The 20,926-nt window shown below is 46.9% G+C and overlaps 1 protein-coding gene and 1 long non-coding RNA gene across 4 annotated transcripts in view; both read right to left on the bottom strand.

Moving 5' to 3' along the window:
* Positions 1 to 9,605: 9,605 nt before the first annotated feature.
* Positions 9,606 to 13,318, bottom strand: LOC136563931 (uncharacterized). The gene is made up of 2 exons (XR_010784664.1): positions 11,694 to 13,318; positions 9,606 to 11,634 (listed from the first exon to the last, which is right to left on the bottom strand). It is a non-coding gene; the product is annotated as an uncharacterized lncRNA (long non-coding RNA).
* Positions 13,319 to 14,242: 924 nt separating this feature from the next.
* PMEPA1 (prostate transmembrane protein, androgen induced 1) overlaps positions 14,243 to 20,926 on the bottom strand; it is a 39,508-nt gene continuing 32,824 nt past the window's right edge. For 2 of the 3 annotated variants that reach the window (XM_066561704.1, XM_066561707.1), the window contains 2 exons: positions 15,028 to 15,081; positions 14,243 to 14,940 (listed from right to left, as the gene is read on the bottom strand). In XM_066561704.1, the coding sequence (XP_066417801.1) occupies positions 14,380 to 14,940; positions 15,028 to 15,081 (615 nt within the window). In that variant the 3' untranslated portion in view covers positions 14,243 to 14,379. The remainder of the gene's footprint in view (positions 14,941 to 15,027; positions 15,082 to 20,926) is intronic. The other variant, XM_066561706.1, reaches the window with a different exon arrangement.

Below are 20,926 nucleotides of genomic sequence, written 5' to 3'. Positions count from 1 at the left end.
ATTTTCACTAGGAAAGCGTGAAGAATTTTGTTGATGTTCCCTTCTCATCTTGATACAGCAGGTGTCTTGTTTCCATATGAATGATCTCAAGGTGTACATACATATATATCCATAGATTAAAAACACTCATATTATCATATAACATTTCAAATTCAGTTAAATAGAAGCAGTTGATTTTTCCTGATGGTATTGATTTGAAATTCTCCATCCACAGACCATTTTGGAATCCCAAACAAAAGAAAAAGGAGAGTTAGTTCCCACACAACAGATGCAGTGCACCGATCTCCAGGAAAATGACTTTTTAGTTTATTGTTGCTTTTGGTGACTTCTGTTCATGACTGGTTTCAAAGAAGATATTGAGCATAGCAACAAAACAGGTTTGCAGACAGATAATTACCATTATTTTCAATTATAATGCTGTCATCTCCAATCCAAGTGTTTCAAGACTGGGAAATACAAACATTACTGTTATTGCCACATTGATAAATTATGTTGTTGGTTTATTCCAAGAATGACAATTAATGGTGCTCAGTTTTGTTCCCAAATTTGTTGGACAACCTGAAATGAAACAAAACATAAATTTGTTACTAACAATCACAGTAAGGAGAGGCCTGGAGAGGGAAGGTATTTGTTGATGAAACACTCCAGACACAGAATCTAGAAGCAAAATTGAACTGGAAATTCAGTTTCCTTGTAGAAAGATGTGAGATGGTGCTGCACTGCTTTGTACAGTGGAAATCAGTGCTTCTCACACCTCTTATTTAGATTTTTTTGTATCTAAAAAAAAATACAAATCTGGTGTCTCAGTTATTTTCCCCAGTGTGCTTCATGCAGCCAGGACATGGTGCCTGAATGTTCCTCATCACTTTTACAACAAGTGAGGGACAGGTGAAGCTTCTTGCTCAAGGTTCCCAACAGGCCAGTGGCAAAGCAGGAGCGCAGCACATCCAGCAGGACATTTCTCATGGGGGATCCCTCTCTGTGTCCGCACAGCCCACAGGGCTCCTGCCCCTCTCCTGCAGATCCCAGCAAGGGCTGGATGGGGTTTGTGCCCTGGCCAGGCTTCAGCTCTTCCATACACCAAGCAAGAAAGGATGGGAAGGAAGAAGAGAAGGGAAGCACAGTTGACTTCATCCCCCCTGGGCTCCAAACAACAAACTGAGCTCGTTGAGGCCGAGGGCTCCTGGAGTGGGCAGCATGGTCACAGTCTGGGAACAAAAGCCTGCTCCCAAGTGCTTCCCACAGCCAGTGCTGCAGGAACTACTTGGAAAGGTTTTCAAAGTATTCACCAGTTGCTGAGTCTGCTCCTGGCCTGGGAGTTCCCTCTGTTGTCTGCACAATCCACTACATTCCTCCACTACTTCACCTGCTTTTTGTTACATTCCACCTCTGGGCTGCTGACTTTGCCACCTGGATGGCATTTGGGGAAGTTTTGGCTTATCTCAGGTGGTCCAAAATCCAGCAGTGATTACCCTCAAAGCCACTTAATATTTTCTGTATTGCAGCAGAGATTCCCACTTCCTACCATCCTCACCCTGAATTTTGCCTTTAGGTAGTTATGCAGCAGTGATTACAGATTTGGGAAAGAGCTGCAGTCAGAGAAGGCACAAACTGGAGGAACAAATCCCATCCCCCTGAGCAGCTGGGAGCTGCAGACATAACTATAAATTCCTGTCCAGTGAAAACTGAATTTACTCATCCCAAACAAAGCCATGTGCATCCCCATGCCGAGGGCTCTGGCTCCAGGTTTGGAGCACAATGGACCTCACTGATTCACACACCTCTGAGATGCCTCCCCAGGAGCCTGGGCTTGCTGATTCTGGCCTTACAGACACAAACTTAGCTCCAAAGAACAAGCAGGAGACTTTGCACAGAGCCCTGAGCCTCCTGGCTGGTGGTGTCCCATGAGAATGATCACAGCATCCTCCCCTATGAGGCTGCAGTTGCTGATTCCAAGACTCCTGATTTTGGATCAGACATGGTGTGTTTTACCCAAACTTAACCTCCCACAGGTGCAGCAGGGCATGTGATAAAGCCTGTGACTGATTTTTAACCTTCTTGTTCTGTCTTGACACATTTCCCCCTTCCCCCCACCCCTGTTTTTCATTAAATCCAGGCCAGCAAGGAGGAAGGGAGAGTTCAGTGCATCTGTTCATCACTAACATTGACAAACAACACGTAAAAGCTTTGCTAACCTGAAAAGTATTGGCATATCTAACCAAAACCCACTTGATTTCCCCTGGAAAGCAAAAACTGTGAGAGGCCATTACTAGCAGGTTGCCCTTGCATGGGAAGTAATTGAATCTGGAAATGGGAAATATGAGGCAGGAGAGGTTGGCTGTCATTTTACAAAAACAATTAAATGCATGAAATGTGTCTTAATGATATAATTAAGGCAAAATTCCAATCCTCCATTAGTGGTGGGATTAATTATTGCAAGCACATTACATTCAATATCACTGTAATGATGAAATCCTTTGTTATACAGCTTTATTAACAAACAAATAAATAAATAAAACCTGATTATCTGCTCCTCAACAGACGCTGTGATGCAAAATTACTTTTGAACAGACCTTGATTTGTTTTGCCTGTTAAGGCTGATGGTACCAGAGGTCAAAGCACCCCAGGGAAACTCCTGTAAAGCGCTGCTGGGACCCATTGTGTTACTGGAGCAGGCAAAATTGGTTACTGCCATCCCACTGACCCCACAGCTCCCCTAAAACACCCCCATTTACACAGCAGGAATTGCTCCTCACCCTCCTGGAGTGCCTGGAATCTGCTGTCACCCCCAGGACCTGGTTTGCAGCAGGGCAGGATCTCACCTGCCTCTGACACGAAGCAGTGAATCACAGCCTTTGGGTTTCACAGCTGATTTTGCACTCCCTTGCCTTCCCTGCTCCCATTCCCTCGGCTCCCTGGGAGGGCCCTGGGCTTTGGGGCACCTGGTTTGGCACAGCAGAGCCAAATCCCTCCTGCCTGCACTGCAGAGCCCATCAGCTGCTCAAAACTGTTTTATGTTCTGGGGCAAATGGGATTACTGATCTCAGAGGTGTGAAGGTGTAAAATACACCTTTCCATAGGAGGAAGGCAACAGTAACATTCCCTCATCGTACATGTTTGGGATTATGAGCAAATTCATTAGTTATAGAAGCCTCTTTGTAGTGATTTTCAGTGTTCAATCCAGCACAAGGAACAAAAATTGGAGAAATTACCCCCCTCCAGCCAGCCATGTGAGCCCTAGGTGATGTCTGCCAGAGGACAAGCAGACACATCAGTTGAGTGATTATGTGGATACCTGCTGAAAGAGGGGGATTTTCAATTATGCATGGTTGAATTTGTACGTGTACAATTCCAGTTATAGAGGGGAAAATCAATTAGTGAGAGTCATTTGTTTCTGAACACACTGGTCGGAGAGAAACATTAGTTCAGAAACATTAATTTCTGGACAAATGTTTACAATTAAAATGCAATTCTGATTCCACTCGAGTTCTAGCCTGTCACCCTGTATCTCAGCCAGATCTGGGGAAGAAATTACAATCTCCAGGAAAGGCAGGTTGGGGATCACAGTGGTGGAAGTGTCAGCCCTGGGTTTGCCATGGAAACCTTGGGATGCACTGGGACACTGGGCTGTTTGTGCAGCTGAACCTTGGCCCTCAAGCCATGGGCAAGTCCTGGGCTGACAGGGACCCAGGTGGGGATGGAGAACAGCAGCATGCAGAGCCTCAGGTTCAGGCAGGAAGTCTTCTGTGTGAGGCTGATAATGCAGCATTTCTTTAAAAGCAACATGTACCTGTGCTGGATGGCATTTGTCCCATTTGCCCAAGGCCTGAAGCCAGTGCAGAAGCTGAGGACCAGGACAGAAATCAGCAGCAGCAGGAGAGTCCTGGGTGCCAAACTCCCACACACAGAAGCAGCGACTCTGGCTGTGCTTTTGCCCACACGGGGAACTGAAAGCCAGGGCACAAAAGGAAAACCACTGCCTTTTCCCATAAACCAGAACCTTCAGAGAAGAGCTCAAGCCCATTTTCCAAGCTGACATTTGGTTCCAGCAATTACTCACAAGCTGTTACATTTGCTCATGACTCAGTCCCAGATCTTGGTTCTGAGCTGAAACCTCACTGAGGGCTTGGGCATGTTCTGATGAATGGGGAGAGCTGAGTAAACTTGAACACATTTTTTTGTGTTAGTCTGCTTCCTTAAAGCCTTCCCTCATACCAGCCTTTTCTACAGCATGAGGAATCTCAGTTACATTCCTTGGTCCTGCCCCTCTGCTCTCTGACACAGCTACTCAAACACCACCCAAAATTGGGTTTCTTTTGAAGCATTGCCAGGCTGTGGGCACCACATCCCCCTGCAGAGGGAAGGAACAAATGTGCTGGAGGTGCCTCACCTTCCCTGAGATCTACTGCACATAAAGCACCTGCCTGCATCACCTTCCAGAGGGGTTTTCTGCAATCAAAGCCGCTCCTCTGCCACAGGTCACTCATCAGATCTGAATTCTCAGCAGCAGGGTGGGAGTGCATCCAGGCACTGAGCAAAGACACAGGAATTGTTTATATAAATAGCTGATTTGGGCATTTACAGTAAAACCTGGCCTGGAGAAAGTAAATAGAGTTCCAGTTTCATGCCACTCGTACAGCATTACTGTAAATAGTTGGTGTTTTTTCCTTCAAGTGCAGGAATTGTGCACCCAGCTGACCTTGCACTGGCACAGGAGGGAAGGAAGCGTTCCAGACCTCCTGTTTGTAAGGCAATAAAACATAACAGGGCTCAGAGATCAGAGGGAAAATAAACAGATCCTCTCGTTCAACCTCCTCCAACTCCCCCTTATTTTCCCCTGCACAGCTTATATTTAGCTCAGGCTCCTCCATGGCCACAGAAGGGCTGCCCTGGGAGCAGGGAGGGAGAGCACCAGGGCCAGGCTCTTGGAGAACCTCAGGCTTTCCTCCTCAGAAAGGAAAATCAACAGACCTGCTCAGCAGAGCAGAGAGAAGCAGCAGCTCTCAAGAGAAAAGCAGAGGTGAGATGGGCAGTGGGGCCCACCAGGGTCATTCCACATTTGTTTGTTAACCTGGTTCTGCTCATCTGAACCTTGCAGAGCCTGGGCTTGAGATTCAAGGGGAAAAAAAAATAAAAAAATCAGTGTGTGCACATAAATAAATTGTCTGGAACAAAGCTGAGAGTGAAGCCCATCATCTCCCCTGGGAAAGCCCCTGGTGTGCACTGACCCCAAGTTAAACCCAACCCAGATCCTCCTCACACTCACACCAGCTCTGCTGGTCACCCCAGACCTGCAGAGACCCCCCCAAAACACCCAGAAGGGGCTGGTCTGGCAAGCTGGGTGCTTGCATGACTCCTTCAGAGCTGGAGGGTGGATGCTTATGCTTTTGGAAGCTTAATTCCCACCTTAATGGGCCCAAATAGTAGAAATCAGTGAAGACCTCGTGCAGAAAGGCAGCTTGGCTGCTCTGCTCCTGGAGATGTGGATTCAGTGCTGCTGAAGCTGTGGCCAAGCCCATCCTTTGTTGGGAACACAGAGTGGCAAACTGGGAATTCCTGGATTTCCAGTGGAAACTGGGAAGAGCTGGATCAGGACAAACAGGGAAAATATAGAGACAAAAGAGGAAAAAAAAAAGTGCTTCTATGAGGTTTAAATTCTCTGCAGTTGGAATTTGCACTGTGGCACTGCAGGGGCTGCCTGGGACACACAGCCAGAGCCTGGGCCAGGTGCACCCATCCTAAAGCCTTTGAAGCAGCTCCTGTGGTGGGAGGAAGCAGGACAGGACACCTGTGGCACAATCCCAGTGCAGCAAAGGCCACTCCTGTGTCCTTTCTGTGCCTGAGCAGCAGCAGGGCCACAGCAGGAGGGACAGGGACGCACAGAGGTGTTCTGGTGTTTGATGCTCCCATCTCCAGCCTCTCTGTTTCTAAAGCCAGGCTGCCTATTAGCAATGCACAGCAACACCCAGCAATAACTTTGTACTGCAGTTACTCTCTTAATCAAATGCAGCTTCACAGAGCCAGGCTGATCTAATTGTTCAGTGTCCAGGTTCCCTGCCTTTGCAGAGATAAATACTCTGAGGAGCTGCATTTTGACTGGCATCCAAAACTCACCCCTGGCTGCTGTGATTGTGATTTATTGCTGCAGATAACAATCAATCCCAAGGCAACCACGTGCATTTGAAGTGATTCAGGGCTGAGCAAGGGGGGAATGAACACCCACAGGGAACTCACACCTGATGAACCCTGCACTGGATGCTCTCCTCCATTTCTGCATTGCAAACCCCACTCCAAGCTCACTGCATGGAGGGCTTCATGTCACCTCTCCCCTGCCAAGTGCAGAGCCATCAGTCTGCTCAGCCAAAGCTCTAAATTTCATTGATGCACCTTTCAGCCTTACCTGACAACAGGCTCTCTGTGGGCTGAAGACAGGGAGAAAGCTCCAGAGTGGTGCAGCCACCAGCCTGAGCTGCTGGGTACAAGGGGATAATCTCCAGCAGAGGAGCAAGCTCTGGGAGCGTGTGGCTCCAGGACAAGCTGAAACCCATTTCTGTGCACCCTTAAAATGCCTTAAATCCCAGTCTCAACTCAAAAAACAGTGGCTGCTGTTTCAGAGGGTTTATCCTTTCTTCACATCATCCAGGCAGCTTCAGAAACCTGGTCAGGAAAGATTCTCTGCAAAACTTCCTGTGGCTCTGACTCAGCAGAAGAGCAGTGAAACCCCCAGAGCAAACCTCCACCTTCCCTGGGGCTGCTTAAATTTGCCTCCTGGGCCTTGGCAAAATTGTGCCCATCTGGGCCACATCCCCCACCTGGGCCAGCTGCCCATTCCTGCCTGTCCCTGCCTGTCCCTGAGCAGGGCCCCTGAGTCTTCCTGCACAGTGTTCCAAGGAGAGGGCAGAGCTGTCTGCAGGGCTCCTGAGAGGGGAAAGAGGGAGGGGGAATCAGTTTTGGCCCCATCAGACCTTAAATGAAGGGACCCTTGGGCAGTAGGGCAGTAATTATTTCCTCTTCTCTCCTATCTGCTCTTTTGCTTTTGCTAATACTGTTACACAGCCCTGTTTTATGCCAAAGCAGTGGGAATTTGTTCACTTTTTTTTTTTTTTTTAATTTTTAAGGGATAGCAGCAAACATTTGGAGTAAATTCCCATTACATTTGGGAGAGTCAACAGCAGGATCCCTGTGAGAGCACGTTGCTTTCTTAACAAATCTCAGTGAAACCCATCACTCCAGGGAGATTCTGCTTCCAGCCACTTTACTCAGGATTTCTATCCCTGGTCAAGGCTTCCCTTCCCTCAGTGGTGAGACAGGGCTCTGCCTGCACAGCATGAAGGAAAAAACCTCCAATAAATCAACCCAGGGAAATGCAGCTTGAGCAGGCTAAAAAGCAAGAGGCTGATGCCAGGTTTCACCCTTCCCCACCCCAAAGCACCCCAAGCCATCCCTGTCCTGCCTGGGAGGGAATCACTGGTGGGAGCATCCCTGAGCACCAGGACTAGAGCTGGGCAAGCCCCAGAGGGGTTTTGCTTCGTGCCCTGAAGACACAAACCAGATTAAACACAGGCATGAGCAATGAATCATCTGCCAGGAGAGCAGGAGCAGGATGGACAGCACTCCCAAGGATGGCAGAGAGGCAGAGCTGGATCAGGACAAACAGGGAAAATATAGAGACAAAAGAGAGAGAGGGAAAAAAAAAAAGTGCTTTTATGAGGTTTAAATTCTCTGGAGTTGGAATTTGCACCTTCCAGCCAGGGCACCATGGAGCCCACAAGAGCTGCAAGAAGAGCTTCAGTGCTGGAAGCACAGGGAAAATCTGAACCTGATTTCTTAACTCCCATTCCACTTGCAGCACAGAAATCTGTTTAAAATCAAAGGCTTTGTTACCTGTGGTTTCCAAAAGTCACAAAATTGTTTCTTCCATTGAGCTGAAAAAAAAAAAAACAAAACCCCGACCGAAACCCAAAAATTTTAAAATAATCTTTTGCCAATCAGTGGTGCTGCAGTGTCCCCAGATCTCCTCAGCAGACATGGAAAGGTAGCTAAGTAACAGCTACCTCTGCCCATTCCCACGCACTGCACTGGTTGAACTTGATTTTTTTGTCATTTAAAAAAATTCTCTTTTGGAAAATGTGGTTTCAGCTGAGCTCTTTTTCTGTGGGAAGATGTTGGTTTCAGCTGTGATTCTAAAAACGTAATTTTGAAACAGCAATTCAAACCAAGCCCTGCCCTTCCCCTGCCTCACCATGCCTGGGGCAAGGTGGATGTATTCCACCTGGATATTTGTGATCCTGGGGTTGGGGCAGGGGCATTGCCTGCTCTCAGAAATTTTGTGTTTTGGTGTTTCTTTGGGCATGAGATGGGAAAGAGGGTTTGGAGCTGCTCAAGCCCGCGCTGGGGTCACAGCATTGGCACAGCCTTAAAATCATCTGACTTCCTACCACAGGGAAAAGTGTTCCAGCCAAGGCCAGCTGCTTTCCAGCCCTGTATCAGCCTGGGCTGTCCTTCCAGCAGCAATGCACAGAGGACACCAGGAATCCCACAAACAAGCCTCAACCAGGAGGTGAATGGCTGGGATCCAGAATCGGAGCCAGAGGGGTGGGTTTGGGGTTCTCCTCCCTGGGCTGCAGTCAAGCTGCTTTCATTCCTTACCAGAGATATTCTCCCAGCTGACCATCAGCCTGGGGCTGTGTTGCAAATAACTGGACAGGCAGAGCATCCCAGCATCCTGCTGAAACCCACAGGAGCTCCTCGTGCCCAAAGCAAAGCCAAGTGTCCACCACTTGCCCATCCAAAGCAGCTGGAGGAGCTGCTTGTCAAAGCCAGGGGCCACTTTTAACTTTTGTAACACTTTGAACAGTGCTGCCACCTGAAATAGAGGTTTGTGACCAGCCAGAGAGGAGGGCTTGGGCAGAGCTGGCAGCAAACCCCAGGGATTAATGACTCCACATTCCCCCAGGGGGAAACCCGAGGTCTGGGTGAATCTACAGGACACCCATCCTTCAGACACACAAAAGAAAACCCCCTGCAAACAGTCAAGTTTTCAATCGCTTTAATGTGATCACTGCAATTTGACCACAGTTTCAGAAAGGAAAAAAAAAAAAAAAAAGTCACACAAATTCTCTGTGCTTAGGATTTGAGTCAATCTGTGCAGCTCTCGTTGATTGACGTTATTCAAGTTAAAACCTTCTGACCATCAGTGACGTTCTCGGCTGAAAGGCAGGACCAGGAGTGTTGGACAGGGTGGTGCAAAGCAGGAATGCTTCTTCTGGGCTTGGAGCTGTGCCACCTGACCTGCTCCAAAGGAAACAGCTTTACATGCACCTGATCTGCTCCAGAGGAAAGAGCTGTACGTGCACACACACACAGGGAGCATGCAAATGCACCAGGAACCAGCTACAGCTCCACGGGTGGCAACGCAGAGCTGGGGCCGTGCTTCAGAACAAGGGGAACCCACACAAATACCCAACACTGAGGAGATTCATTTTCCAACATTCCAGAAGAAAATAGGAAAACTGAAATTACATTGTGTTGACAAACCCTGATTTTTTCTTTCTTTTTTTCTTTTTTTTTTGGGGGGGGGTAACAAAGCAAAAGGTGAAGGCAAATTTTCCAAAGTATTGTAAAATTTATTGTATAAGTATTGCAGCTTTTAGAATGACATATAATTGCCACTATTGGTTACTGGTACACAAGAAGCGTTTACAACAGATTTTTGTAAATTGGCATCAGAGTACATATTCATACTAAAACAGCAAAATATAGATAAGTACTGCATTGCATGTGCTGTCAATAGTTTACATAAGTTTAAATTGAACAGAACTCAGGATACAGGACTGCCTATAACAAACTCCAAAGCCAACACAATGCAACTGGAAGTTTAAGAAAATATTAATACAATGAAATGTGTCTATAAGGCAGGCAAATTAGGACTTTAATGTTGTCCTTCATGAGCTTCTATAGTACAGCAAAAATTTGAAGCGCAGTTTCTGGAAAACTTCTTTTTGTTTTGTTTTTATTTGTAGCTTTGTGTTGTACACAGAGTATCTCTGAGCAGTTCAGAGACAGAAGAGATTAAAATTCATTCTGTTCTGGCCTAGCACTGTTAATGCTACACATCTGATTCAGTCTTTTCCCAATCCTTAGGAAAAACATTGGGCTTTGATTTCTTTATTTTTTTAATATAGCAGTTAGTGCAATTTTATAATTCAATACACATACAAAAGGGAGATTCTCCAGAAAGCAATTGAATTTCCTTAGACCCCACTTAAGACAGAATGAATTTTGTAACACTTATGGAAACAACACGCTGGATTAGTAAAGCTGAGTCTTCAAACCGGTGTAACCAAGGGTTGTGCAAGGAACACGTGTTTGACCAGTGTCAGCCCCAAATGAAACCCATCCTTCCACCCCACCAGAATCAACAAAGCCACGTTCCCATTCCAGGCCAGTGAGGTTTGGGGGCAGTTTAGGGATGCGGTTTGCCGTACTGTAAGCTAAGAAACTCTGTAAGATCAACAACCCCTTTTAAAGCTAATGCGACTTAAAACTCCGAGCAAAAAGGCAGGCTAGGACATGAGGTTGATAAGCATTAGCAATGCTTTGATTCTTCTGTATTTCTTTAAAAATAAATCACTTTTAAGGGGCCTGAATCTCTGTGCTGGCAGCTGCAGGACACTCTAGCACCGCTCTCCACTGAGCTGCACCAAGGCCAGAGGAACATCAGCAAGGGTGTGCAAAGCAAATTCCCTGCCTTGGTGGCAATTCGGGACACGGGAATGGGGAAGAAATGGACCCCGAGGCAAAAAGTAACATTAAATAGTATTAATAATAATAATAACAACAATAACAACAACAATAATAATAATAAAAAAAGAACAGACCGTTATGTCTAAACACCCATTCAGAACTTGGAGTCGATCTGGGCCCCAGATCTGGTATCTGCACTTGAAATACACAGTTCTCAGGACTGCAAAGAGAGGGATGGACAGAAGAAAGACAAAAGATAACAGCTGAGCTCTGCTGAGGAGCTGCACCCACTGCCTGGGCCCTGGGGCTCTCCCCACTGGAGCTGCAGCAGACAGGGAAAGGTGGCAGCTTGGGGTTTGTGCATGGATGGGCTGAAAGGCATCATTTGCAACAGAAATTTGGTGTTGATGAGCCACCCCATTTCACACTCATTAAGCTCCCCAAACTAGAGAAAGAGGTAAATGAAAATGGACCCAGGAACTCAACAAACTGATCACTCAAGCACAGGGCTTGGGGTGACGCTAGACAAATAAAAGCTCACACTGGGAGAGGATTGGGGAGAGAGGGAAAAAATAGAGGGAAAAAAGAATTGGTTGAAATTTTGAGGACTTTCAAGCATGAGAGCTGGGTTCAATTGCACTGCATCTTCAGATCCTCTCCCACTACCCCTCTGTGCCTATCCAGCCCCTGCCCACTTCCCTGACTTTTCCACGGGGTTTGGTGGCCAGGTGACACCCTGTGACAAGGCAATCTCATTTCTTAACAACCTCTGGTCCCCATACCACCTCTTTACTCACTGCTCAGTTTTAAACATGTGATGCATATTCCACCCAAAATCTGCTGAGGTAACCGTATTTTTTTAATAGCAAACAAAACTAGTTCAGATCACTGAACAACACCCCCTCCCTCCCCCAAAAAAACAAAACAAAAAAACAAACACACCCAACCCCAACAACACTATTCACGCATTTTGGCTCAAGAGGGCAGTAGATATTATATTTCGCTTTCTCTTTTGGTTGGTATCTCATTTACAATATCCACCACAGATTCCTACCTCCCCGGGTAGGATAATGTGCATAAAACGTGTTCAAGTTCCCTAAGAACAGTCGGAGCAGAGCAGCGGCCAAGGGAGCAGCGGGTGTGGCCAGGCACAGGGAGCTGCTCCGGGAAAAAGGGACTGGAAAAGTGAATGCAAGGTCCAAAGGAGCAAGAGACCAGACGCTGGTTACTTGTACTGCTAACGATGATTCTGTGTCCCCCTCTCTAATGAGGGAGGGTTACTGTTTGTTTAATAAGGCACTAAATAGACATGTTACATAAAGGAAAGATACATTTTAAAAACTCGTACAAATTCACCAGTTTTGTACCTTTCATGACACACTAGATTTATTCCTTTGCATTACTTTATTTTTTGTGGCTTTTTTTTCTTTTTTTTTTCTTTTTTTTTTTTTAGGTCATCAAAATTTAGGTTACGTGACTGTAAAACTATGAAGATTTCAAGAGCTGTGGAAAAGCAGTTTGAAGTATTGAGAAGGTACAGGACTATTTCTAGGCAGAAATAAAAAAAAAGCAAAAAGCAAAAAAAATAATGATCAAACTTCAAGTTCAGCTATTCATCATCTTCTTTAAAATATATATAAATATTGTTCAAATGGTCAGAACTTCAAAACCGTTCTCGTGGTTATGGGTTTTTTTTTCTTTTTCAAGTAATAAAAAAGTTGCTTAAAAACAATAGTTATTGCCTTTATATCTTTCATTTATGTCACTCTACTAGATAGCATCCTGCAGGAAATCAAATCACACCCCCTTGTAAAATCCTCACTCTCTGCGGCTCCCTACCGACCCCTCCTCGCGCTCGGAGACACGGGACCCACAATGGGATCTTTCCCTTTTGCCTTCTCCCCCTCGCTCTCTCAGGTTTCCCACTCACTCACTCAGTCACCTACGAATTCACCACGAGGGTGAGGCCCCTACCAGACACCGAGGTGACAGAAAATGTAAACAAGAGCAGAGCAAGACAAAGCGCTTCCAAAACCGAGAGAAATCAACCGCGCACAACGCCCGGCAGCGGGAGGGCAGCGGGACCTGGCGGGGAGGACATCCCAGAAAGGTAAGGGGGGGTTGCTTCTAAAGCCTTAAGCATTATTTTTGTAGCCTTTAATTAATACAACACAGGAGCAGATTCATTTCCATCGACTGTACCTGGTGCCTCTTTAGCTGGATAACAAACGTCAAAAATAGCGACAACCAGGGACAGCGGCGCCGCGGGACACGGCTGCGCCCGTTCATCCCAAATTGAGGTTTAGGGAGGTTGAAACAAAATGAAAGTGATGTTCACCACCACCACCACCACACTTTCCACCTTGTCCTTTCAACGAGACATTTAAACCCAGCTGAAGGGCAGCCAGTGGGTGCGTTACCAGTTCCTCACATCGACTTCCACAACCACTGCTTTGGCTCCAACAGGGCCCTTCAGTTGAACATGGAAAGAAATAAACCAATAAACACTTTTGTTCCTTCAGACACAGAAGTTTATTCTCAACCCCCACCACCCTCCCCTCCAAAAAGTTAGAGGTTGTCAAAAAAAAAAAAAAAAAAAAAAGGAAAAAAAAAAAAAAAGAAAAAAATCAAGTAATTTTTGCCTGCTTCAGTCATTCCTGACTGCGGGAAGCAGGGAGTTTTCATTTTACCTTGTTACTCCAATAATCCTACCGGATGACAGACAGACACACACCAACTCCTCTTGCTTTGTAGGGAATGTATAAAAGCCGTGGCTGTCGGCGGCCACGCGCAGGGACTCTGGAAATTAAGGATTTGCATAAGCTGCAGTCTCGCTCACCGCTCCTCCCAGGGCTGGCATCTCCACTCCAGCGATCCTCCTCCCCTTCCAGCTACTTTGTTCTTCACTTCCACATAGATCCCTTAACAGGTTCATGGTAGACATGATAGAGGCTTTGACCAACACAAGCACTGACATATTTATATTAAAAAATAGTGCAAAATTTCAACATTTATATAAATAACTCTAAACCCCTGCTTTTGATTTTTTTTTGTTTTTTGTTTTTTTACAATGTAATACATGCTTTTTGAGTTGGCACTCAAAAAATTGCCATTTTTCTTCTAGTTCAGAAAACAACTTTTTTTTTTTGAATAGGCCTCTTCTAATACAAAAATACTCCTGCTCCTTACACATACACTTTCTCTTATTTTTAATATATATTTATATATTTATATTGCAGATCTTTAAACAAAATGGTTTTTGTGCAAATATTTTGTTTTTAAAGATAAGTGAAATAATCAAACAAAAAAAAAAAAGCATTCACACACAGCCCAACTAGAAACAAACAAAAAAAAAAGACTACAGTTGTATTTTTTTTTCCTTTTTAAACGTCTAGACACAGCTCAATAAAGAAATGTTTTTGCAAGCTTGGTAGGCTTGTGCATTCAGACCAGACATAACAAGTAAATATTTATACACGGAGAGATGGGGAAGGGCTTCTTTTTTTTTTCTTTGCTCATCTTCCTCAACTCTCTCTCTCTCTCCTTTTTCTTTTAATGAGAAGTGCAGAGTGTTTCATTTACTTTCTTGCCGTTTTTTTTTCATTTTTCCTTTTTTTCCTTTTTTTTTTTTTTTTAAAAGGGGTGCCCTTTTTGTTTCTCTTTCTCTTTGTTCCACGCCGTCGTCGTCGTCGTTGTGCTCTCAAGGCCATTGATCTGTGAGGGATGGAGTCTGCTGCCCTCCAAGATGGGGGGCATCCCGTTGTTGTTCTGCTGGTGCTGGTAGAAGGTGGAGCCGGGGTAGTGGCCGATCACCTCGCTGTAGGTCGGCGGCGGCCCCTCCATCCTGCCGCTGCTGCCGTAGCAGGTGGCGCTGATGCCAGAGTTACTGCTGGGGGGGCACGGCCCCCCGAACACGGAGTTATCTATCAAGTCACTGTCGAAGATGGTTCTGTTTGGGGGGGCCCGCACGGACTCCCTGTTGAGCTCCATCTGCTGCTCGGGGTCGCGCAGCTGCAGCGTGCAGGGTCCCTGGTAGGGCGGGGGCTCCTCGCCGTCCGACAGCGAGATGGTGGGCGGCAGGTCGATCTCGTGCTGCAGGTACGGGTACGTGGGCTGGAAGCGGTTGAAGCGGTCCCTCTGCAGGAAGGAGGGCACTGCCAGGCGCTCGCTGGGCCGCGGGGTGTAGATCTGCTGCTGGAAGGGACGGGAGAGGAGAGGAAAGGGGTGAGAGGTGGGAGGTGCTGGGGCACAGTGGGACAGTGGGATGAGCAGCGCTCTCACCTCGGTTATGCCGGTCCCCGACACGGTGCTTTCCGAAGGCCACAGGCTTCCCTCCTGCACGGGAAAGGAGAAGAGAGGCCAGGGTGAGTGATGCCAGGGGTGTAAGCTCCTGCTGCAAGCAGGTGTCACCTAGAGGACACCGCCACCACCATGTTCCTGCCCTCCCACACCAATTCCAACCAGCATCTCCAACTACGATCACGTGTGCTGGGCATCGTGTGGGTGAGTGATGCCCGGGGTGTAAGCTCCTGCTGCAAACAGCTTGTGCCAGGTGTCACCTAGAGAAGACACTGCCACCAGCGTGTTCCTGCCCTCCAGCACCAACTCCAACCAGCATCTCCAACTACAACCGTGTGTGCTGGGCATCGTGCGGGTACCTGCTCCAGTGTCACCACATGGCCACTGAAAACACCCCTTCCGAGCAAGACTTCCCTCCCCTTGCACCTCCATCTCCATTTAATGGATGGTTTGCAGAATGAATGATGAGAACAGCACTACCAAACAGCCCTCTCCCATTTGCAGACTTCCCCCCTGCCACCCCCACACCCCCAGCACAGGTCTTTCCTTGGTTCAAACATGCCAGAGGAGTATTTTTCAATTTGTGATCCATGAGCCGTGGGTGATTCATGAGACATCAAAAAATGCTCCATGAAATAATGACAAGATTAAAAAAAAAAACAAAAAAGAAAAAAACCAACAAAAACCAAACCAAAAAAAAACCCCTCACACCCACATTCTGATGCTCACAACCACAGACATCATGGGAAAATAAAGATAATAAGTGAATAACCAAATGTTAAGACTAATTTTGATTTGGCTAAAAAAAAAAAGAAGAAAAAAAACTCTATAGCAACACAGGATGGTTTCAGAGTATTTTTTCCCAAAGAGTAAGTGGTCCTTGACTTAAATAGACTGAGAGAATAAAGTATAGAGGCTTTCTTACACTGGAAGCATCACCCTGATCCTGAGATCCAAACCTCAGTGCCAACAACCCCAGGCAGGGTGAAGCCACAATTTCCCCCAAACTCTGAGACTAGTTTACAATTCATGATCAAAACAAACAAACAAAGGTTCCTCCCATCTGCTGGTGATACTCTGAGCACGCACAGTTCATCCCAGACTTTTTTGCCTTAGGAACTGCAATATTTAAATATTGCTAATATTCACATATAGCAACATCCCTCTGGCAGGCAGAGCTGGAGGAAAACAGCCAGAAGGCTTGTAATTATAACTTGGAACTTCCCAGCTCCTTGCAGGTGAATCTCCAGTTCTGGCACTAGTAAGCCAGGCACAGGCAGAAGTATTTAGCACCAGTGGAAAAAAAAATGCCAAGGGAAGAAGAAACCCCTTTTTTTTCCTTTAAGTGTTGCAGTGAGAGGCTGGTCTGAGGAAACCACACACCTTCCTCCTATGAGAGCTCCTATTTCTCTACCTGCCCCAAACACAGCACCAGCACCACATTAAAATCTCCAGAGAAATCACACTTTATATCTCCCACCCTCCTGTTTTCTCATTTTTCCCCAATGCTGGAATGTACTTTCTCCTTTGGCATAGGACGTGGTATCAGGTACAGAGAGAATCCATCAGGTTCTGGGTTTTGAAGCTGAGCTCTTCACACAAACCTCAAGGCAGGGCTGGTGCCAGTGCAAGGAAAACAGTGATTAAATGGAAATGAGACTGCCCAGAGCCTTCCCCATTCTCCAAGGGGGTTTCAGGAGCACCTCCTTGGAGCAGAGGTGAAGTGCCACAATGCCAGCGGCTCCCTGGCCACAGCTGAGCAATGTGCTGGCTGAGCTGCAGCCCCATGGCCCTTCCCGAGCAAGACAACCCTGTTTCATTCCAGACCTCGGGACTCCACCATGCAATTGTTTACACAGGCAAGGACTGTTTAGTCTGGTCCATTTTACACGGATTTCTTGCCTGCAGGGAGAGTCTGCAGTCAAACTCCCCCAGCAGCCAAAAGATCCAAGAGGAACTGCGTGTGCCACAGGACAAATCTCACCTCCAACTCTGGGCTGTGACACCAAAGGGCCCAGGGAGGATTTCCAGTGCCACCACAGGCGCTGCCAGCCTGTCACCCCATCCCAAAGGACACCAAAGCAGTGGGCAGGAGCGGGAAGCACTCCCAAAGTTGTGTTTACTTTGCCGTGCCCCCGTGGCAGACTTCCTGAGCAGCGAGTACCCCGCTGCCTTCTGCTAGATGTTTTATATTTAACTTGGCAGTGGGCAGTGCCATGGCAATGTCCCATCTGCTCCCCCCTTTCCCGGGAGTGATGTCAGCCAGCTCCCACGAGGGTGGCTGCTGAGATTCCTGGTGCTTCCCAGCCCTGCCAGGCTCAGCTGGGACATCCCGCTGTGGCAGGTGATGGGCAGGGCTGCTCCACCCCAAGCATGCCCTACCCCAAGTGCCCAGGCACCCAGAGCCTCACCAAGACCCTGCCCATGTGTTTGGAATCAAAGCTCTGGCTCACACACCATTCATCTGTTTGTACAGATGAGGTCCAGGAATGATGCCCTGGGCAACACGTGGATGCAAGAGTAGCAGAAACAGCATTAAAATGGGATGTGCAGAGAGAGGAGGAGCAGGCAGGAGACCCATTTTCTGTAGGAGCTGGATCTCTGCAGCCATTATTAACCACCTCTGCCAGGACTCCTGTGCCCATGGCTGATGACCACAGGCACCCAGTGCTCCCCAAAACCAACCCCTGCCTCACACACTACCATGAACCCATCATCTGGGGAGCAGCTCAGCTCCCCTAAAAACTCCATGGCAAGATTAAAAGTGCTGGAAATCAGTAGTCAGAGGAGGGCAAAGCCTCAGGGACAGGATACATCCCTGCTTTTAGCCTTTGGCCCTGGGATGGCTCCACAGCCCCACTGAGCAAAGCAAAACTGCAGGAGCAGCATCACTGCAGATCCTCAGCCCCTCTTCACCCACCTCTGATTTTCAGAATATTTAGGACTTGAATCCATCTCAACAATGAACAGCCTAAAAAGCCACAGGTTTCTGAAATGAAAGGTGAGATTCTGCTGTCTTGGGAGCAACACAGCTGTAAAAGCCTCCACAAGAATTGCAGGACTTGCTGCAGAACCTAAAATTACTTTTAAATGTCTTTTTAGACATCAATCTTCAACTTTTTTTAGAACTACTTGTTTTAGTGATGTCAGAGAATTTTCTCTGTAAAGCTGCATGGTGCAGATTAAGTCTCTGAGCCTTCAGGAAGACTCATTTTCTATTTTGGGGGACACAAAGTACTGTTTCTTGGGGGAGTGGGATACCACTGTTACAAAGGTGCAGAGAAAGTGCCATTCTACAAGGAAAAAAGTTATCAGTAGCATTTCTTAAATATTCTTAGTTCGGGGAAATAAAAGGTACTTGTCATGAGGAGACAAGAGTTTAAGTACAGCAAGAACGGTGATGGAGAAACGCATGAAGCAATACAAAAACTGCTTGCCAGCGAGAGCCGCATTAAAAAACCCTTTAGGGAAATTAATTTCTCCTTCAGCTGTAATTTTTGAGCTGCAGCAACAAAAAAGGACAACTCCAGCAGACCCAGCAGCACCCTGACCATGGGATGAACTGCTTTAATATTTCAGCAGATGAAAAGCGCGAATGCAGCTCCAGTGCCCGTCTGCGGTCACGACACCAAAATGAAGTTTGGGATTTAAAAAGTTCAGTGCAAGTTTAATGGATTGCATCAACCAGCATCCAGCCCAGCGTGGCCTCTGCCTGCCAGGCTCCAGCCCTCCTTCAGACTGTTTTCCACTGACAGACACAAAAGGTGCTGCCTTTTAGGTGTTTATTATGCTGGGTCCCCCTGTAACGAGCTTCCCGCTCGTTAGCACACGAGGGGCATCTCTGTCCCATCAGGAGGGTGCTGGGACCACAGGGAATCTCTGCTCCCACTCCACCAGTGCTGCACACACAGCATGGACAGGGCAAGAGATGGGGAACAACCATAAAGATGGGGAAAAATTTAAAAATCCCCCAAAATTATATATTCTTATTTCTCTCCTTAGCTCCAAAAAAGGTTTGGAAGATTCCACATGCTCACTGGGGTCAAGCAGAGCCACAGAGGTCAAACACTGCTGAAAAGCCATTTAATCACTGATGTGTCTGAAGGCTGAATAAGTAACAGAGCTGAGCCAAAAAAATGGCTGGAAATTTTGGCTTGGTAAAATTTAAAATAGAAAAAAACAATAAAGGGGAAAAAGGAATTGTTTTTTAAGGAGTCAATTTTTCATTTAATCTGAAATTTTTGGTCAATCTCCATGTGATTTTCTCTTTTCTTTCTATGTTAGCCTTCTGAACTCTTTTTGAAGAAAATAAAAAGCAGGCCACTTAAGAACACAGAAGTTACTGTATTAAAATAAAGAGGGCATGAGCTGAACTTTGAAAATGCAAAATGACACATTTGGCATTGTGCAGGTAAAACATTCTGGACATGATAATACAGTGAAAGAATCTGAAAATGGGAAAACAATGTTTCTGCAATTTTTAATAACTCATGTGCTCGGATGCCCACACCCTGCTGCTGCTGGAAGTGGGTGCACGGGACCGTAAGAGGAACGTCAGATTTCCGGGTGGAGCTGGGATATGTGTGGGGAGCTGGGCTCTGAGCCCCAAAGCAGGGAGGTGCCTGAGCCATCTCCACCCTCACACCAGCTGGTTTAACGTGGGATCAGGCATCCCGTGGGATCAGGCATTCCCAGCACTCCCATCCCACTGCAGCAGGGACAGACCCGAGCTGGGATCACAGCCCACAGAACTAGGGGGGGTTAATTGGGCAGGGCACAGCTCTCCTTCCCACGGGGCATCCCCCTCAAAAAGCAGCCAAGAAGGGACCAAGAAGGGACCTCTGTCTGCTGTGTGTGGGGTGTGACAAAAACAGCAGCTACGAGGGACAGCCCTAGGCAGCCTGCAACTGCACTGAAGGCTGGCTTAATGCAAGATCTTAGATATCCCTCTCAAAAAAAAAAAAACCCAAAAAATTAGAGGAAAGAAAATGGAAAAATAGAAGAAAAAAACCCCGAGCAATCTCTGTATTTGATCTTTTTCCTGCAGCAAGTATGGATTTGATTCAGGGGAGCACAGCCCCACACAGAGCAGCACACAACACTAGCAGGGTGTCCAGCCTGCCCTGGCAGCCTGCAGAGGAGGGGGCATGCAGCAGTGACCTTGAGGGAGCCCTGTTTAAAGGGCTCTGACATCCTTCAGGGTGAATGCTAAAAAAGAGAATATCTGTACAAGACATCCCTGCACTGAAGACAAAGCCAGTGAACAGTACATGCTCAACCTCCAAGAAAATGTGATATCTTTTCTCTATACATCCTTCTAAGTCTCTCTGAGCCACTACATTTGAGGAAACTGCATGAACCAACATCTGCCTTGAGGCTGGTGAGGCTTCCCCTCAAATCCCTGTCAGAGGTACAATTCACACATTTCTCCTCAGGCTTTTATGAAGCTGGGAGCCTGGGTTAAGAGAGCCTCTCACACATCCCCTTGGCGAGATCTCTGCTTGTCTGGCTGACAAGTGATTTCTGCCCCTTCCACCGCAGTAATGGCAGCAGCACTGGTGAAAACTGGGGCAAGTTACTCAGGATTTCCTGCTCTCTGCAGGACAGGCAGGAAGTTTTTATACAGATGCCTGAGATTAACTGGAGCCAAAGGACTGGATAGTTTGGGACTGCTAAACCAAGGCATATGAACCCCAAGCAGCTGAGGGTGGTGGTTTCAGGACATGCCTCGTGCAGTCACTTCACTAATGTAAAATCCAAATTGCAAAGCTCAGGGCAAAGGCAGAGGCTATGGCTGTCCATACACACAGCACCCTGAAGAGCCAGAGGCACCCCTAAAATACCCCCCACCCCCAATAACAGAGACAAATGATGCCAAAGC

This window comes from Molothrus aeneus, chromosome 17, assembly GCF_037042795.1.
Source record: "Molothrus aeneus isolate 106 chromosome 17, BPBGC_Maene_1.0, whole genome shotgun sequence".
Classification (NCBI taxonomy): Eukaryota; Metazoa; Chordata; class Aves; order Passeriformes; family Icteridae; genus Molothrus; species Molothrus aeneus.
The sequence above is the reverse complement of the archived record's forward strand: the minus strand, read 5'-3'. Positions and strand labels throughout refer to the sequence as shown.